The sequence below is a fragment of the Argiope bruennichi genome, chromosome X1 (genome assembly GCF_947563725.1).
Source record: "Argiope bruennichi chromosome X1, qqArgBrue1.1, whole genome shotgun sequence".
Taxonomy (NCBI): Eukaryota; Metazoa; Arthropoda; class Arachnida; order Araneae; family Araneidae; genus Argiope; species Argiope bruennichi.
The window spans coordinates 113811190-113829451 of NC_079162.1; the positions used below are offsets into that span (position 1 = coordinate 113811190).

The 18262-nt window shown below is 29.0% G+C and overlaps 1 protein-coding gene across 1 annotated transcript; it reads left to right on the plus strand.

The window, feature by feature from the left end:
- Positions 1-16336: 16336 nt before the first annotated feature.
- On the plus strand, positions 16337-17103 carry LOC129959541 (zinc finger protein 679-like). Its single transcript, XM_056072421.1, has one exon. The coding sequence runs from the start codon at positions 16380-16382 to the stop codon at positions 17100-17102; it is 723 nt and encodes a 240-aa protein (XP_055928396.1). The 5' UTR covers positions 16337-16379; the 3' UTR covers position 17103.
- Positions 17104-18262: the final 1159 nt, after the last annotated feature.

An 18262-nucleotide genomic window follows, 5' to 3' on the forward strand; every position in this document is an offset into this window, starting at 1 on the left:
AGCACATACAAAAATAATAATAAAGTAATTTAAGAATTTTCAACAGAGAAATATAAGAAACTTTTATATCCCAAAAATGTGATATTTTTAAATATTTATTAAACTATAAATGGGGAATCTGAATTTGTGTTTTCACTACGTAATTATTTTGCGACGAGCCCTGATCACAATTATGAAAGAAAATATTTATCAGTTTTGTTTCTTAGTTATATTTTAAGAAACATTTTACAAACAGATATCAAATTTTATCAAATTTATTTCAATTATATATATCATACTTGTTTTCATTCAAACAATTTTACGTGTATAATCATAATTTAATATTTGCTATAAAATTATTGACTTATTTTTATTTCATTTATCTTTAAAATTTAATTTATTTTCATATATATTTGTTGCAGTATAAAAGAATTAAATATACTACATAATTATTATGAATTATTAATTCATATTCACGTTTTAAATAATTCTTGGCAAAATGATATTTTATTGTTAGGTCGGATTTGTGTGAAAATTTCAGCTAACCCCCCGTAATAAAAAATTTCAGTAAATTTACAATCTCTAATGACTTTTGGTTAAATCCTAGTTTAATGTATCTCCGAGTTTGTCTCCAATATGATAACCCTAAAAAATCAAGCAGAATAATTTTCCTAGTAATCCTAAAACTGATTTGTTTACAACTTTTCTCGCTTATTTAGTTGTACATTTACTACAGGAATGTTATAAGAAATAAAAATTAATAATAATCGACAAACAAACATGCATTAAAGAATTTAATTAAATTACTTTTTATAATTGAAACATTCAGTGTTATTTTTAAAGTGAAGTATGAACAGATAATATTTATCCTTTTACAATTCTTACCGAATTATTTTATTTTTTATTAAAATCGCCTATTTACGAATTTTGTCAGAACAGTAACTAAAAGCATCTGGTAGAGCTTTTTTTTAATTGTTTGTTTTTATTTCATTTTTATATTTTAATATTATCTTAACATTCTGATGGAATTTTTTGCATTTTCTTGTTCTTTTCATGGATTTCATGTGGTAATTCAATAAACCTGTCAGTGTTTAATAATCCGAAGGTTGATTATTGAAATAATCAGAAATATGATCACAAATATTATGAGGGATATTGTATTTGAGGATTTGATGCCTACATTTCGATATATATATATATATATATATATATATATATATATATATATATATATATATATATATATATATATATATATATATATATAAGCAGGTGACAGTTTCGAAGACATAGAAGAGACATTTTGCACTTTTAAATTCGTTTTAATCTAACCCGAGAAGGCATAATATATTTACATGAAGGCGCGGACAAGGCAAGTCCGCTACAGCGCAGTACAAAAGAAGAATTGGGGAAGAAGAGGGAAGTAAATTATCCTTCGTCTTATAACATGAGATTTTGATAGGGAAAATATCTTTTAATAGTGATAATATATTATTAAGATTCTGATAGGGATTTCTGACGCATGTCAATCACAAGTAAGGGAATTACAGGGATCTTTCAAAAAGAATGTGCTTACTGTACATTTTTCTATCCCGTCATGCGGAGCGTGTGAAAGTGCAAATGTAAGCATTTTTACAAAACTTCTTTTGAATTAATTAAATAAAGAAAGTGGAATTGGATCAGGAAATAAGAGAATGAAATTACTATGGGCTAAATTAATATAAAGCTTTGTAAATTAATTTGGATTAAATTAAGGGTTTAAAATACCATTATATATATGACGCCAACAGAACGACGTTTGCATCACTGAAAAATTCAGCTATTTTTTCATTGGAATTTCTAAATCGTACTCTGCGCAAATGAAGAGTTATTTGTAAGTATATTTATTCCTTCAAATTTCTTCTTAAGAACATCAATCCGTAGTAGTGAAGCTATTGCTTTAATTTTCCCTTGTGTTTTTCTTCTTATTCTCCGAATCCTTAAGTTCAATGTGGTAGCGAAGCTGTAAGATGCTTTTTTACGTTAAAAAATTTTTGCCCGGTGACTTCCTCAGATGCTGAAGTCATCGTTTGTTCAAATTTTATTGTGTAACGTACAGACCGGCGCAGAAAGTTAGTTATTTCAGAATTTAAAGGATATTCCGCAATTGTGATCCAAAAAGGTTCAAAAAGAAGTGTTCTTATATAAAACAATTGTGATCCATAAAGGTTCAAAAGGCAGTGTTTTAAGATAAAACAGTTGTGATCCATGAAAATTTAAAAAGAAGTATTCTTAGATAAACAATTATGAGGAATAAGTCTTAATTTCAATAAAAATGGTAGGTAACTATAACTGTCTCATAGTATTGTTTACATGGCCAGCCATCTCGAGTGGTGATTTTGTACTGCTGGCATTCTTGGCGAAATAAGAGGCACACTAACCTTAGGATTTAATTGAATTAAAAAAAAAATTCTCTTTATATTGACCAACTTATTCTAATATTCGATGCATATATATATATATATATATATATATATATATATATATATATATAATATAATATAATATAATAGAAAAGCTAACATACATGACATAGAAATCGCTGTTATTATCGAATGGCCAAAGTAAAATGTAAACAGAACATGGTACGGAAATCAGATTGCTTCATTTAACCTTTTAACATCTACGAATTCAGCACTTCGATTAGAGCTGTAAAATATTATTAGAAATACTTTGGAGAGGGTATGCCGTGTTACCAAAAAATCTATTCAATCAGAAGAAAGAAGATAAACAGAAATCGAGGAACAATCTTCTAATAGGAAGATTAATCGAGCACAAAAATAGGCTTAACCGTCAATAAATGAGTAATCGCAAAGACTTTGCTACAGAAATTAATGTTCATATCTTTCAAAACAACTATCTTACAAAAGAAGACTTTTAACTATATTAAGGCTCAAAAATTACTTTTCAATTATATTAATTTTAATTATAATATTTTTCATTCATTTTGATACATTATCTGCAACAATGTTTGATGGAATTCAAAGTCATCCATCGAAAAATTCAATCGCCTGCTTTTGTCAATCATTAACTGCGCAATAGGATTTTCATTTCCTCTTTAATTTCATACTAATATCACTTCTTAACTTGCACTAAACTTATTCAATTGAATTCATACTTTTCAGTGATATCAAATAATAATGTGATTTTTTAAAAATACCTATAATATTAACTATTTAATAGCCTAAAATCAATAATTTTTACAAACATACTGGTAGCCAAAGGCGGCTAGTAATGTAAATCATATCACTGACTCTCCGAACCGCCTCGAAGACACAAGGATAAAAAAAAAACTGAATGACCGGACCGCCGCTACAGCAGCACAGGAGGAAACTGTGGTTGAGTCCTAAGGGCCATCACTGGCCACGATACAATCCTTCCCTAAGGAAATGCGTTCCGTCATCGATGGGAGGAGCTAGACATCCGCCTTTTCAAATATCCTCCAGGGTGGCGAGAACCAACCATCATTCCGGAAGCTTCCCATCTTCAATTACGAGGTGCCCCCCAGGGGGATCGGATAGTAATGTATAAAGACCAGAGCACAGTTTAAAAAATTTTTGATAGTTGTGTTTTTTAATCATTGTTAACTTTTATACATAGAGGTACAATCATAAAATTCAAATATAGATACATACAATTTAATTCAAATATATATATATTGATGTAAATAAAGAAAATATAGATAATCGATAAAAACTCAACAGTTCCAAATTTTTTTGATAATATTAACTCTTCTTTTAATTATTTATATCCCAGAATGTGAGACGTTACATAATAAGTTAAAAATTAGTTCTCAGTTACTTATGAGAATGCATAGATTATTGATTTTTCTACACTACAATCAGAATTCTCACCTAACATATTTCATTATGCATTCCTAATGAACGATTAGTAATTACCTTTTCAAAATGAATAAATAAGAGAGTTAATCTTTCTAATTAGATGCAGTCAACTTGTTGACATTTTACCTAACTTAAGTTCAACATCGATATTTTTTAACATATAAATGAATTGTGTGTGTGTGCGTGCGTGCGTGCGCGCGTGTGTGTGTGTTTAATTCTTTGCTAGCAATTTACTCTCTCGAGATTTTGAGGGAAAGAAGAGAAAGTAATCCCATGTCTGGAACTATCAAGACAATGATAATAGGCAGCAAAAGTAAGATAACGTAGTAATTAATTAAAATGATTATAAAAACACTAAGTGCTTCATTACGTAATACATTTAAGGATAAGATGAAAAAAAATACAATTTTTCGGAAAATGTCAATAAAATATTTTAATTTCAAATAAAATTATTAATTATTCTTCTTTGTAATCACCAATAAACATGACAAATGTTGTTTGTCCTTTTCATTTCAAACATTGATGATGATTTCAATACCCTTTTTACGACAAGATAATCGTCTCTTAAGAAGCTAATATACAAAGTGGCCACTCTAATCGTTTCACAGCAGTCTGTTTTGAAACCAAATACAATTTTTCGGAAAATATCAATAAAATATTTTAATTTCAAATAAAATTATTAATTATTCTTCATTATAACCACCGATAAACATGGCAAATATTGTTTGCCCTTTTCATCTCAAACATTGATGATAATTTCAATACCTCTTTTACGACAAGATAATCGTTTCTTAAGAAGCTAAAACTTTAATCGTTTCCCAGAAGTCTGTTTTGAAACCACGAGAGCAGAAATAAACTAATAATTACAAAGCTAACTATATTTTACAATATGTATCAGCCGGCGTCCTGGCTAAGGAGTAGCGCGTCTTCCCCGTGATCTAGATGTCCCGTGTTCGAGTCCTGCTTCGGGCATGGTTGCTCTCTGCCCTGTGCTCTACCTATGAGGTGCGTGAATAAGCCCGCATGTAAAAAGGCGTTGTACAAGCGAGTGTGTGTACATTCCTCGTATGAGCTAGAAGTCTGACTTCTGGCCTCGGTTGCATAGGGGTCTTTACCCTCAGAAGTTACTGCGCAAAAACTTGGCTTAAAATAGTGATACAACAACAATATGTATGACATTAAATGAGCTATTCGAACAATAAAAAACCTAAAGTTTTATAAACTCTAGGTCCTACTAGTCGTAGTTAGTTAAATATTTTTTTTAAGAAAAAGGCCCTTCTTTCGCAACGGAAACAACAAAACAATTAAAGTGGAAACAAAGCTTTGGCCATGGCTTTATTAGCTTTGATGGAATTCGTTGAGGTCTGCTTCAGAGCAGATCCTGAATCACCAATTATTTCTGGGAGCTGTATTTTTTGACATTGTCCGATTCTGTCTCACTATCAACCCTTTGACTGGGCTTATGGACTATAGTCATGAGTTCTAGCTCAGAGCGGCTTCAAATTTACTCATTTCATCCACTTACTTAGAAGAATGAATCATCTGCCAGAAGTGAAATCAACAGCTGATATAGAATAAGATACATATTAAAGTGAAGCCTTCCAGAATTAACAATTTCGCGTTTCGTCTGAATTATGTCAAGTGTCTTTCTTATGATTTTTCTTATGCGAAATTATTTCAAATTTGTTTGGTTATATTAACGTCTCGTTTGAAGCAACATTAGGGCTATTTTGGAACAGACCTCGTAATTTTGAACCGCGGTCAGATGACGAGGACGACACCTGAGCTAGCACCCCCCTCTCCACACCACACCACACCAGCGGGAGGACGTTTGGTCATGACGGATTTAACGCACAACAGACCCCCTTACACGACGGTTCTTCAATGGAATCGGGTTACGAACCTGGAACCCTCCGGTTTCTTACCACCAGGCCACCACGGCCCTATTATTTCAAATTCATGCTGGTCCAATTGCATTTCGCTAGCTAGATAACTGGGTTCAGAGTCTTCATTTTCGTAAACTGTTAACGGATTCATGATTTCAGCAGACCGGAGATGGACTTTGAGTGATAGAAATGGTTAGTTGAGGGTTGTTATTACTTTTGTGAGACCTATGGACAGCCTAAAGTTTAATTACTATATTCTCGATACTAGTAGATAAATCTAGGGAAATATTCTTCGATTTCATATATTCAAATGACTAAATGGTTCGCTTGTCTGAAACAGAAACTCAGCAAGATTTGATAATTTCCATTTCATTTTTGCCGCCTTGAGCGAACGCTGCGAAATAATTGACAGACAATAAATACTCAAAGCAAATATTATAAAGTTCTAAAACCATCGAACATATTAATATTCAAATACTCATTTGTCGATCAGTTTCATATGTAAAACAGCGGCAATTTTTAATTTAAAGTGTTAGAATACCGCGAATATTCAACTAAATATGATAAAAATTGTTTAGAAAGAAAAACCTAGACTTCCCACAAAAATTTAATCTTTGTAGTTTCAGCAGAATGTATATTGAGTCAAACAACTTGAAATAATTTTTTACGTCATTTATTTTTTTTTTCTAATAAGAATTCTATGACTATCCTTTAATGATTTGAAAATCAGTTACGGGTCAAAAATTGGGATTAAACCTCCAAATTGCGGTTTCACAAATTTGTTGAATTCATTAGTTATGAAAACACGAATGATAATATGATTGTTGGTCTGGATATAAGATGATTCTACCAGCTGAAAAACTAGTTTGTAGGATTTTGTACCTAACATTACACAGAAGGACTCTATGCTATGTCTTTTCCTTCCATCTCTGCTTCTGTACCTGCAAGCCAGAATTGGTAATGGCTGTGACAACTTTGAACTTGGAAGAAGATACATTCTGATTTTTACCAGGTCATGAATAAGATTTAAATTTTGGCAGCGAAGTTTTTACTACCCCAGACGAGTGTGATTAGTTTTTAGAAGTTTCATTTTATTTCAGGTAAAGATATTTTTCATTCAAAAAATTATGCTTATGAAGTTTTAAGAAAGCCACACGAAAAGTTTTAGACAGTAATTTAATCAATTGGAATCTTGAAATAGAATTAATTGTATCTCCGTAACACGGCTGATTATGTTCGGAGATGAAGAAATGAATATTTTTTTAAACAAATGGTGAATTTCAATGACCGCAAAGCAGAATGATATATTCCAAGTATGGTATTTCTTCCTGAAATGACTAAAGCGAGTAAAATATTGGAGGTATTTATTTCATACTCAAATTAAAAACCTCGTTTTTGAAGAAGTTTTAAATAGGAAAAATAATTTACTAAACACTCATCTGTTCATTATTCAGAAAATTAATATTTATAAGTAAAGAATTTGATATGGAAGAAAAATTAAATGATTCATTGGTTCAATCGAAAGAAAACGCACATGAATGTAAAATATGCGGGAGAAAATGCAGTACAAAAATGATTTTACGCAGACATTTAACGATTCATACACAGAAGACGAATTTATGCAATATTTGTGGTAAAGCATTTAATAGAAAAAGTACTTTAAAAACGCATTTGCTCCTCCATACAAAAGAAAAACCTTACGTTTGTGAAGAGTGTGGTAAAGCATTTAGGCAAAAACCAAACTTAACAAGTCACTTGCGTACTCATACTAACGGTAAACCTTTTGTCTGTGATGCCTGTGGTAAATCGTTTTCGAGCAGAAGTAATTTCAAAAGACATTTGCGGACTCATACAAAAGAAAAACCGTTTACTTGTGAAGTCTGTTGCAAAGCTTATATGTTTAGAAGCGGCTTTAGAAAACATTTACGCACTCATAGGAAAGAAAGTGCCTAAACCTGCAAAGTCTGTAATATAGCTGTATATGACAATAGTAATATTAAAAATAATTTCATGTTCATTTAAGACAAAAGTCTTAATACCGCGGAAAGCATAACTGTTTTAGAGTAACGATGCATCATGGACACATTTAGAACTCATTGAAAAGAAAAAAATTATATTGAATAATAGAAATTTATAGATTAATAATTACCCAAAAATTAAGCTAAATGTAAATGAATTCATTGATACTAATGCCTTGTCTGTAAAGGATGTATGAAATATTTCATTTATTGTGATATTACAAATTTATATGAAGACTGCAGTAACGGTTTCTTCATATGGAAAATTCGAATCATTAGCTTAGTAACATCAAACGCCTTTAATGTGATATTTGTGAGAAGATTAATGTATACTCATGTTAAGAAAAACCCTTTTATTATCTGAAAAGTAAGTCTTCCATTGGTATCTGTATGCTCAACATCTTTAATTTAAGATAAAAATGAATTATAATTTAATAGAAAATATAGTTAATAAATAATATGATGCATTTAAGACATTATTTATGAGATTTTACATTACAGCTCTTTTTGCGCAATGTAATTTTTAAAGAAGAAACTCATACAAATCGAGCAGTTGACAAGTATTATTCGTATTTAAGTAAGAACTTAAATGCAAGCGCTTATTCATTTTTATTCTTTTGAAAATAGATGCCGTATTTGAATTTTGACTGAAAAACTGCTTTCAGCACAATATCATATGACAGAAAGAAATAAAATTTAGCGAACAATTCGATGCTGCTTATTATTTTTATTTGATTATAAACCAAACTGGATGTTCATTTATTCATTTTGAATGTCCATCTATGTCCTAACCATCATTGCATTTGTTAAAATTTGCAAAATAAATGCAGCCGCTGGAGTAAGTAACGATAGATCGGAATAGAGAAAAAAAAAGGTCAAAAAGAGGTCATAAAAATTCAGAATATAATCCTGCTCAAGAAGAATACGGTTATTCTGGAAAAAAGACATTGGGGAGTTTGTAATTCGACGCAAGAAATCTCTGAAGTGTGTCGATTGTCTAAAACTGACAGGTAATGCTTTTTTATTTTATCAGGGTTGTTTAATATAGACATATCGATTAACATATATATTTACAATATCTTCTGTTAAATGTTAATAGGAATTATTTTATAAAATATAAAAAGTTACACATCATCTTACTGGTGTCCGAGTGTAACTTATTAATCTAGGTTGATGCGGCCAGTCCCGACTGTATTTTTCTATCTTGTTGATGTTTCTCAACTTTTTGATTAAATTTGACTTATTAGAAAATCCGTATATGTTTGAATTTCTGTTTCCATTTTTTTTGTAATTCTAAATATCTGAAATTATTTTAATGACATTTATCAGTATTCTGAATAATAAGAAAATAGTGAATTTTTACTTCAAAGCTACCGCCTTCACATGTTCTAAAAATTAAATTCGCTTGAAATACAAAAATCGTTTCGAATAAATGTGTAGTCAAATTGTTAATATTTACTGTGCGTAGTGTAATTTTTTCGGAATATGAAGTGCAGAAATAGATCGAATACATATAGTGTACAAAGTTTTCCAGAATTGCTTCTCATTTTCGCGATTTCAAGAAATACTTTGTTACTCATCCCTATTTTATAATTTTAATTCTCTCAGCTAAAATCACTTCAGGCATTTTATTGAAAAATTATTAAAATAATTTTTATTGCAAATGAAACTTGAAATTTAGGTCATAATATTTACATTACAATGTATATTCTTCCTTAATTCGTATTCGATTAGATTATTTCTTCAAATATTATGAATGTGAAATATTATGTTTCTAAATCTATGACAACAGAACTTTTTTCTAACTATCGTCTTATGAATTCGATCGAATTTTCCAGCAATTTCCTAATACCAATGATTTCAGTTTCTAACTGGATTTCATTGTTATCTGCTAGCATGTTTCATGTCCATATAAAGATACAACATTTTGATGCATTTTTTTAGACTTCATGACTTAAATGCATTCCAAAGACTGTTATATATAGACATAACGATGTGGATATGCTTAAATACAACCAAATGTGCATATTGCCCTTTGAATATTGATGCATTATGTGCCTAAATGCATTAATTTCCCTTTTCATTTATATTTACTTTGTAGGCCTTTCTAGGTTTCACTTTGAATTTGATACAAATTAAATTTTCATGCATTCATCAAAATCATTTTTTTTTTATATTAGAAGGACGAGCCAACTCATAAATGATCGGAGTAAAGAAAATAAAAATGTTTTTAATATTCGTTCTAACTTTCGCATTTCAAATATTTCAAGTAGGGATTGCAATACTGGTATACCGAATCCCGGTATTTTGAGCCATTTGTACAATTTTGTAATACCGGTATTCACAAGTTTAAATACCGGTTTTTCGGTATTTACTAGAAATTTTTAAAATTGTCTCCACTATATGTGCAGGTATCGCGAACATAGCAATATAGTATACGTTTTTGTTTTTATGTCTCCCTAACGGGCGAAATTAATTAGCTAATCAATGGCTTAATTAATTGCTTAAATCTAAATTAGCGAAACGTGGATTATCCCTGAAAGAAAATATTGTATCCATAACGACTGATGGAGCAACAATTATGAAAAAAGTTGGAAAGTTGATTGGTGCAAATCAGCAGTTGTGCTATGTACATGGAATTCAATTAGGAGTAATAGATGTATTATACCAAAAATATAAAGAACAGAAGAATCCAAATACTGTGGATATAGAAACTTCGGATTCCAACTATATTACATTGAAAAATCGCACAGAAGAAAGGCATACCGAAATATAAAATGACTTATGGTATTTACATAATTCGAATGATTTTAAAAATGAAAATGGAAAGAAGAAAAGAAAATAACCAATTCAAATCTGATTAAGTTAGAGTAAAATCTCTAAAAAAAATTTTAGCACAAACCTATCCATATTCAGAATTCGGTTCTATTATCGAAGATTATGATGTCACTACTGTCGATAGTGAAAATGAATTGTCTCTTGAACAAAAATTAGAATTAGCAATAAATAAAAAAATTTCAACGAACCAAAATAAAATACAGAAATCAGCTATATCCAAAACCATCCGACGAGATATCGATTTTTTTGAAGATGAGGGATTTAGAGGTAAATACTTGGAAAAAGTATATCGCGCATTGCTAACAGTACCACCAACTAGCGTAGATGGCCAAAGAGCGTTTTCGACAGCTGGTCATTTTTACACAAAATTACTCTTCAGGCTTAATGACAGTACAATGGATGCATTATGTTTTTTTAGATCACATTTCAAAAATTTGTAATAGTACCACAAACTGAATAGTGATGTTTCTTTACTTTATTGTGATTATATACTGTTATAATTTATAAGTTACAAATTATTTTTTGTGATATTTACACTCTCTAACAAAACTTGCAAATAATAAAAAAAAGAAACACTGTGTTTTCTTTCTTTTTTCAAAAATTGTAATACCGGTATCCCGGTATTAAGATTTAAAAAATACCGAATACCGGTATTGAAATTTTGGTCCGGTATTGCAATCCCTAATTTCAAGTCAAGATCAATCTTAAGATTTTAGAAAATTTGTTCACTTGAACAAACACTATAAATGAGTAGTTTCTTAAGGGTTTCTTTAACGTAAATGTTCGTTTTGTTTTCTAAAGTTTTTGTATTGCCTATAATTCTATCAAAATCAGTAATCTCATATTCTCATTTTCAACAGTTGAGCCTTCTGCACCTACTTCCTAAATACAGTCTTTCTTACGGCGAAGAAACAATGTATCAAACATGGTACATTGTCTAGAGTAATCTTTGTCACAGTGAGTTTTTCGCTCCACTTCGAATCCTCAAGTTCCTCCAGCATCCCGAGAAATAAGTACTTGACCATCACATAAATTCGATATTCAACTAACTGACTTTAAATAAATGCAACTATTACTTCAGATTTTACTGCTGTATTTAAATCAATATTATTAATACATATTTTTTAATCAATTTTCAGTTTTAAATAAAATGTTTTTAAGTCTATTTTACGTACTCTATTTATTTGAACACAAACATATTTCGATTATACGTTACGTACGACATGTATTAGTAATATTCAATATGGGGATTCAAATTTTCTGGGGAAAAAAAATTCGATAAGGTCAATTTTTTTGCAGATGCGATAGTAAAAAAACTTTCTGAGGTTACCTTTTTTTCAGTGACTGATCAAACTGTTGAGAAGCTATTATTGGCTCTTCGCATACAAATTATTTCATATGTTTTAATAAGAAGAAATTCTAAATGAAAATAAATCTTAAAAGAAAATGACTAGTGTTTTTAGAATCTGCGAAGTTTTTGAATGCTTGATTTCCAAGACCTTATTTTTAATTCATCATTCGATGGATTTGTTATCATCATTTTATGGATTTCATTTTTAATTCATTTTTCTATGGTCATTAGGACATAGTATTTAAACAACATTCTGTTGGAAAAATAATTTAGGAAATGAGTTAACGATTATATAAAAAGAGTTATAATCTTTTATTCTCATCAAATATTCTATGAAAGAAATTTGATGCAAAGAAGAATCTTTACATGTTTTCATCCTTTACGTCGCATTATTTGTATTTTTCTCTCCATTTAAAAATATAATAGTATTTAATTTAGGATAAAGAAAATCTAATCGAATTCAATAATTTTAAATCTGAAGAAGGTGTAATGTGGATTGTGATAGTGTTATCTTCACTTCCCTGAATCTTATTCTGGTCAACTCATATTTATCTGATCATAATTCAAAATTAGGAAATCTCACTTCATTTGTCATTGCTGCACTAAAAATTCAATTGATTGTAATTATGCAATTTTTAGAATGCATCATGCGAGATTTCTTATGAAAGTTAAGAATGGCACTTCGTAATGAGAAAAATACAAATCAGGTTGACAGGAAATTGAAACGTCATAGATGGCTAAATGCATTGGAATATTTGAAAAGACTAAGTAACAGTTTGCTATAAAAATATAGGATAAATTTATGCTCCTTTATGAAATAATGCTTGCTGCTTTATAAAATTCAATTTTTAATACAATACAGCATTACAAAGAAAGCATTTGTTTCTGCACAAACATATAGAAAAATAATTAACTTAAAGTGCATTATTGAAACCTTAATGCTCTTGAAACGCTCACAAAACAATTTCATAATGTTATGACAGTTATGGATGCAGTAAAAATAGGTAATTCTTAAAAAAGTAATATATATTAAAGATTAATAATGTTGTCGCTAATGAAATTTCTTCTCTTTGTTGAGGAAATGTATTAAGCAGTGTCTATTCTGGATAACAATCTTTTTTTTTTTGATACCTGAGAAATAAAATCATAAAATGTGACAGAGAAAATTTAACAAGCAGATTCAAAAATTTAAAGGAACATACTATAATGGATATCTTTGCATTTTTCGAATAAAAAAAGAAAACCAAAATCTGTAAAAAATTTATGCATATTACTTTAAACGAATTTTAAACAAGTTATTTTTAAGGCAGACAACACATTCTATTTATTAAAAATATAGGACAATTTAATGAAATTAAGAATTATTTTTGATTTAGAGAATATATTTACTATAAATTTCTCTCATTACTCTTCCGTAATCTGCCAAAAAAAAGAAAAAGACAATAAAAGTGTCAAGTAAAATAGTTATAAAATTTAGAAGAAATTCTGAATGATAAATGTAACAGTCTCATTTTATATATATATATATATATATATATATATATATATATATATATATATATATATATATATATATATAAATTATTTGAATCCTGTCGGCTAAATAATATGTAACACTATTTTGTTTGAAACAGACGGCAGGTTCGAAGACGTTGAAGAGTCATATTATATTTTTAAATTAATTTTAATATCAATTTCGTGAAAGCATAATTATTTACTAGCAGAGACGCACACGAGGCACGTCCGCCACGGCGAGGCACAAAAGCAGAAGTAAGAAAGAAGGGAAAAGGGACGAACAAATGATCACTAGTCTTATATAAGAATATAAGATGCAATTTCCATCCACGCGCCAATTCAATCCACGTGTTGACCCTTGATACTTTGGCAAGGGCACCGAATGGATCACTTTCATTTGATACGTAGTACTGATGGCGCATTAGTTTTACAGAGAAATTAATTAAACCGAAAGTGAAATAGGAGAATATTTTTAGAATGAAGTTACTATGGGCTAAATTAAGATAAATTCTTGGAAATTAATTAAATTAAAATTAGAATTAAAATATCGTTACACACACAATATATATATATATATATATATATATATATATATATATATATATATATATATATATATATATATATATATATATATATATATATATATATATATATATATTGTGTGTGTGTTTGTCTGTCTGTGTGCATGTGTGTCTGTTTAACTGAAATATTAAGGTAAAAAAATAGGTAAATATCAGTGGAACTTTTAATAGCAAAGGAAATTATTTATTGTGCATCTCTTCAACCACCGATAAAAAAAATACAAATATTAACTGACAAATTCATTTCCTAACATTCTTATCCACAGACTCTAATTTCAAAACCACTCTGTCAGAAAGAGAATTTTCCATTAGGAAGCTAATATAGAACGTGTCAATTCTAATCATGATCCAGCAATTTGTTTCAATAAAAAGTAATATATATATAAAAATTAAGTCAGTTCCTAGATTCACAAGTATTAAACTCGCTTCTTCACCTTCACGTGAAAAATACTGAAATCCTTGCATTTTACCAATTGAGATACTGCCTGTTGATTTCAATTTCCATTACAAACTACTAAGACTCTATTTAAAGTATTAAAAATTAAGTAAATTTAATAATTAATGAAATAATATTTGAAAAACTGTATGAACATCAAGTGTTATCCACTACAAGTTTAAAAAAATGTTTTTGAACTTGAGTGGATGAATAAAAAGTATTTTATTAACAATAGAAAATTTGAACAAGATATAGGAATATATATAGAGAGAGTGTGAACTAATAGTAGGAATTGAATAAGAACAGATATAGACAAAAAAATCGTTTAAACGAAGCAAATATCTCTATTTTACTATAGAATAATGTACTACCTAAAGTTTTATATATTATTGGTCCTATTAATTATATTTAGTGAAATATTCTTCGATTTATAAAACTGAAATAAAGAATATCGATCCGTGTTTCTGCAACAGCACCTCTTCAAGCTACGATGATTTCTATTTCATCACAAAATAGTCCATGCCACTTTGAACAAACCCTAAGAAATAATTGACGGAAGACAATCCAGACCGAGTTCAATTTAGTGATATTAAAATGTTTATTTCCCTGTCAATTTTAAATGTAGATATGTAATAATTGTTATTTTCAAAATTTCAGACAGTCCAATATATTCTACTAAATTTGATGAAAAAATACGAACATGCTTTTAAAATTTTTTGATTCATCAGAACTTGTATTAAATTAAATAACATGAAATACAATTATTCACGTCATCAAAAATATTTTAATTGGAACTCTATACCTATCTCTGAGGCTTTCTAAAGTCAGCTATGGACCCACAATTAGAATGGACATCCTAATTGTGGTTTCTGAAATTTTCTAAATTAATTATGAAAGAGAAAATATAGTATTAAATATTGGTATATAATTACATTGGAGTTTGAACAATTTGTTCGACAGATTCATTTTAAAAATAATACCAGAGGACACCATGTAATCAACAAAAGAAAAAATGTCCCTCCCCGTCTAAACTTTTGTTCTTGCACGCCAGAACGACTAATGCTAATAACAGTCAGCTATGGAACATGATGAGAATAGACATCCTATCTATGATTTCTAAAATTTCTTAAATTTATTAGCTGTGAAAGCGCAAAGGGCCAAGGATAGTATGAAATGCTGATATATAATGATGCTGGGATTTGAACAACTAGTTTGACGGATTATTTACAAAAAATCATACCTATGGGCACTACTTAATCAACATACAGATAAATTTTTTGAAGCTATCTATGCTTTTCTAAATGCCCACCAGAATAACTTATGGCAATGACAATATTTTGCATAGAAGATTTTTTTTTCAGATTTTTCCAAGTCATGGAGTATACATGACCTTTGGTAAAGAAGTGTAGATTAACAGCAGGTGAAATTTCAAGATTTTAAAAACGTTCATTTTATTTCAGGTAAATCATTTTTTTCCATCGAAAAATTAAAACGTATGAACTTTTATCATCTTTACAATCGAAAACATTCTAATTTTTATGAATGCCGAGTGAAGAGTTTTTGCAAAGGAATTTAATCTATAACTTAAAAACATTCGAGGCAGATATATAATTTCAACTCCTTTATAAAATTTATTTTATTTGGAGTCGAAGAACTGAAAGGTTTTATTCAAGACATTGGTAATTTTTAATGACTGAAATCCAGAATTATAGATTTAAAATATAGAATTCCTTCCTGAAATGTGTAAAGCGAATAAAATAGTGGAAATTCCAGTTTCTCATTTTAATGAAAACCGTTATTTTTTAAGAAATTTTAAATGAGAAAATTGTTTTACTGTACACTCAGCTATTCATTATTTAAAGAATTCATATTTCAAGATTAAGAATTTGATATGGAAGATAAATTAAGATATTCAGTTGTTGAATCGAAAGGAAAAGTACATGAATGTAAAATATGCGGAAAAAAGTACAGTACTAAATACAATTTAAGCAGCCATTTAATTATTCATACACAAATGAAATCGAATTTATGCGAAATTTGTGGTAAAGCATTTAATCGAAAAAGTACATTAAAAACGCATTTGCTCATCCATATAGGAGAAAAATCTTATGCTTGTGAAGTATGTGCTAAATCTTTCACTCTAAAAGGTAATTTGAAAAATCATTTGCGTACTCATACAAATGAAAGACCTTATATCTGTGACTTCTGTGGCAAAGCATTTTCAAGGAAAAGCTCTTTTAATAGACATCTAAGAATTCATACGGAAGAAAAACCTTATGTCTGTGATGTCTGCGGCAAAAAATTTGCTGACAACAGATATATTATTAGCCATTTACGGACTCATACGAAAGAAAAACCATATATTTGTGATGTCTGCGGCAAAACGTTTACCTTTAACAGCTGTTTTAAAAGACATTTATGGACTCATACAAAAGAAAAACCTCATGTGTGTGATGTCTGTAGCAACGCTTTTGCGCACAGAAGTACTCTCAAACGACATTTACGTATTCATACAAAAGAAACACCTTACACCTGCGAAATTTGTGCCAAAGAGTTTTCGCTAAGAAGTAATTTAAAAAGACATTTAAGCATTCATAAAAATGAAGATGTATAATCCTGCGAAATGTGTTTTAAACGTTTTTATAATAATATTTATCTTAAAATCCATTTATATATTCATTCAACAGGAAACTCTTAATGCCTTATAACGAGTAGTATCGACTTTAGTAAAAGAATGAATTATAAACTCATATGAAATTCATTTAGAATAAAAAAAAACATGCATCGAATAAAAGGTATTAAAAAATAATCACCTTAATATTAAGCTAAATGTTATTGTACTCACTGATTTTAATTATCTCTGGTCTTTAAAGACAGCTATAAATTATTCAACAGAATTTTCGAAAACAATTTAAATATTACTTTTGCATGAATTTTTGTGAAGTCTGCGGAAAAGATTTCTTTATGAGGGAAATATGAATTATCAGCTAAGTAGCATGAAATCCCGAGAATGTGACATTTGTCAGAAGTTAATAAATGTATATCCATGTTAAAAAAATCTTCATTTGCTATACGTATGCTGAACATTTTTTACATAATTTAAGATAGAAATGAAGTATTATTTAATAGACAAAACTTTTTAATAAATAATATGATATATTTACGATGTCATTTATGAGATTTTATTTTATAGCATTTTTTTGTAATGCTGTTTTTTTTAGATAGTAACTCTTGCGAATCAGACAACTGACAGGTAGTTTTTACTATTTAAGTAAAAACTTATACAAAAGAAGTCATTCATTTTTGTTGTCTTTTGAGAATAATTGTCTTATTGGACTTATGATAGAAAAACTGCTTTTAGCGTATTATTATATGCAGAAAATCATAAAAATGAACGGAAAAACTCGATGTTAGTTACTTTATTATTTCATATTACATGCTTTTTATTTCAAATTAATTATTTATTATTCATTTAATAATTCTTTAATCATTCACTCATAAATTCATTCTTTAATTATTCATTCTGAATATCGATATATGACTTAATCTTCATGGCATTAGTTTATATTTGGAAAACAGAATCTGGCCGCTAAAGTAAGTCATAACACACTGGATAAGAAAAACCAAAAAGTGTAAATTGATGTACGAATGTAACCCTGATCAAGAAGAATAGGAGCATTCTAAAGTAAATACGGTGTAGAGTTTCTAATTCGAAGCTTAAAATTCCCAGAGTGATTCGATAGTCTAAAAACAAGGTAAAACTTTTTTTCATTT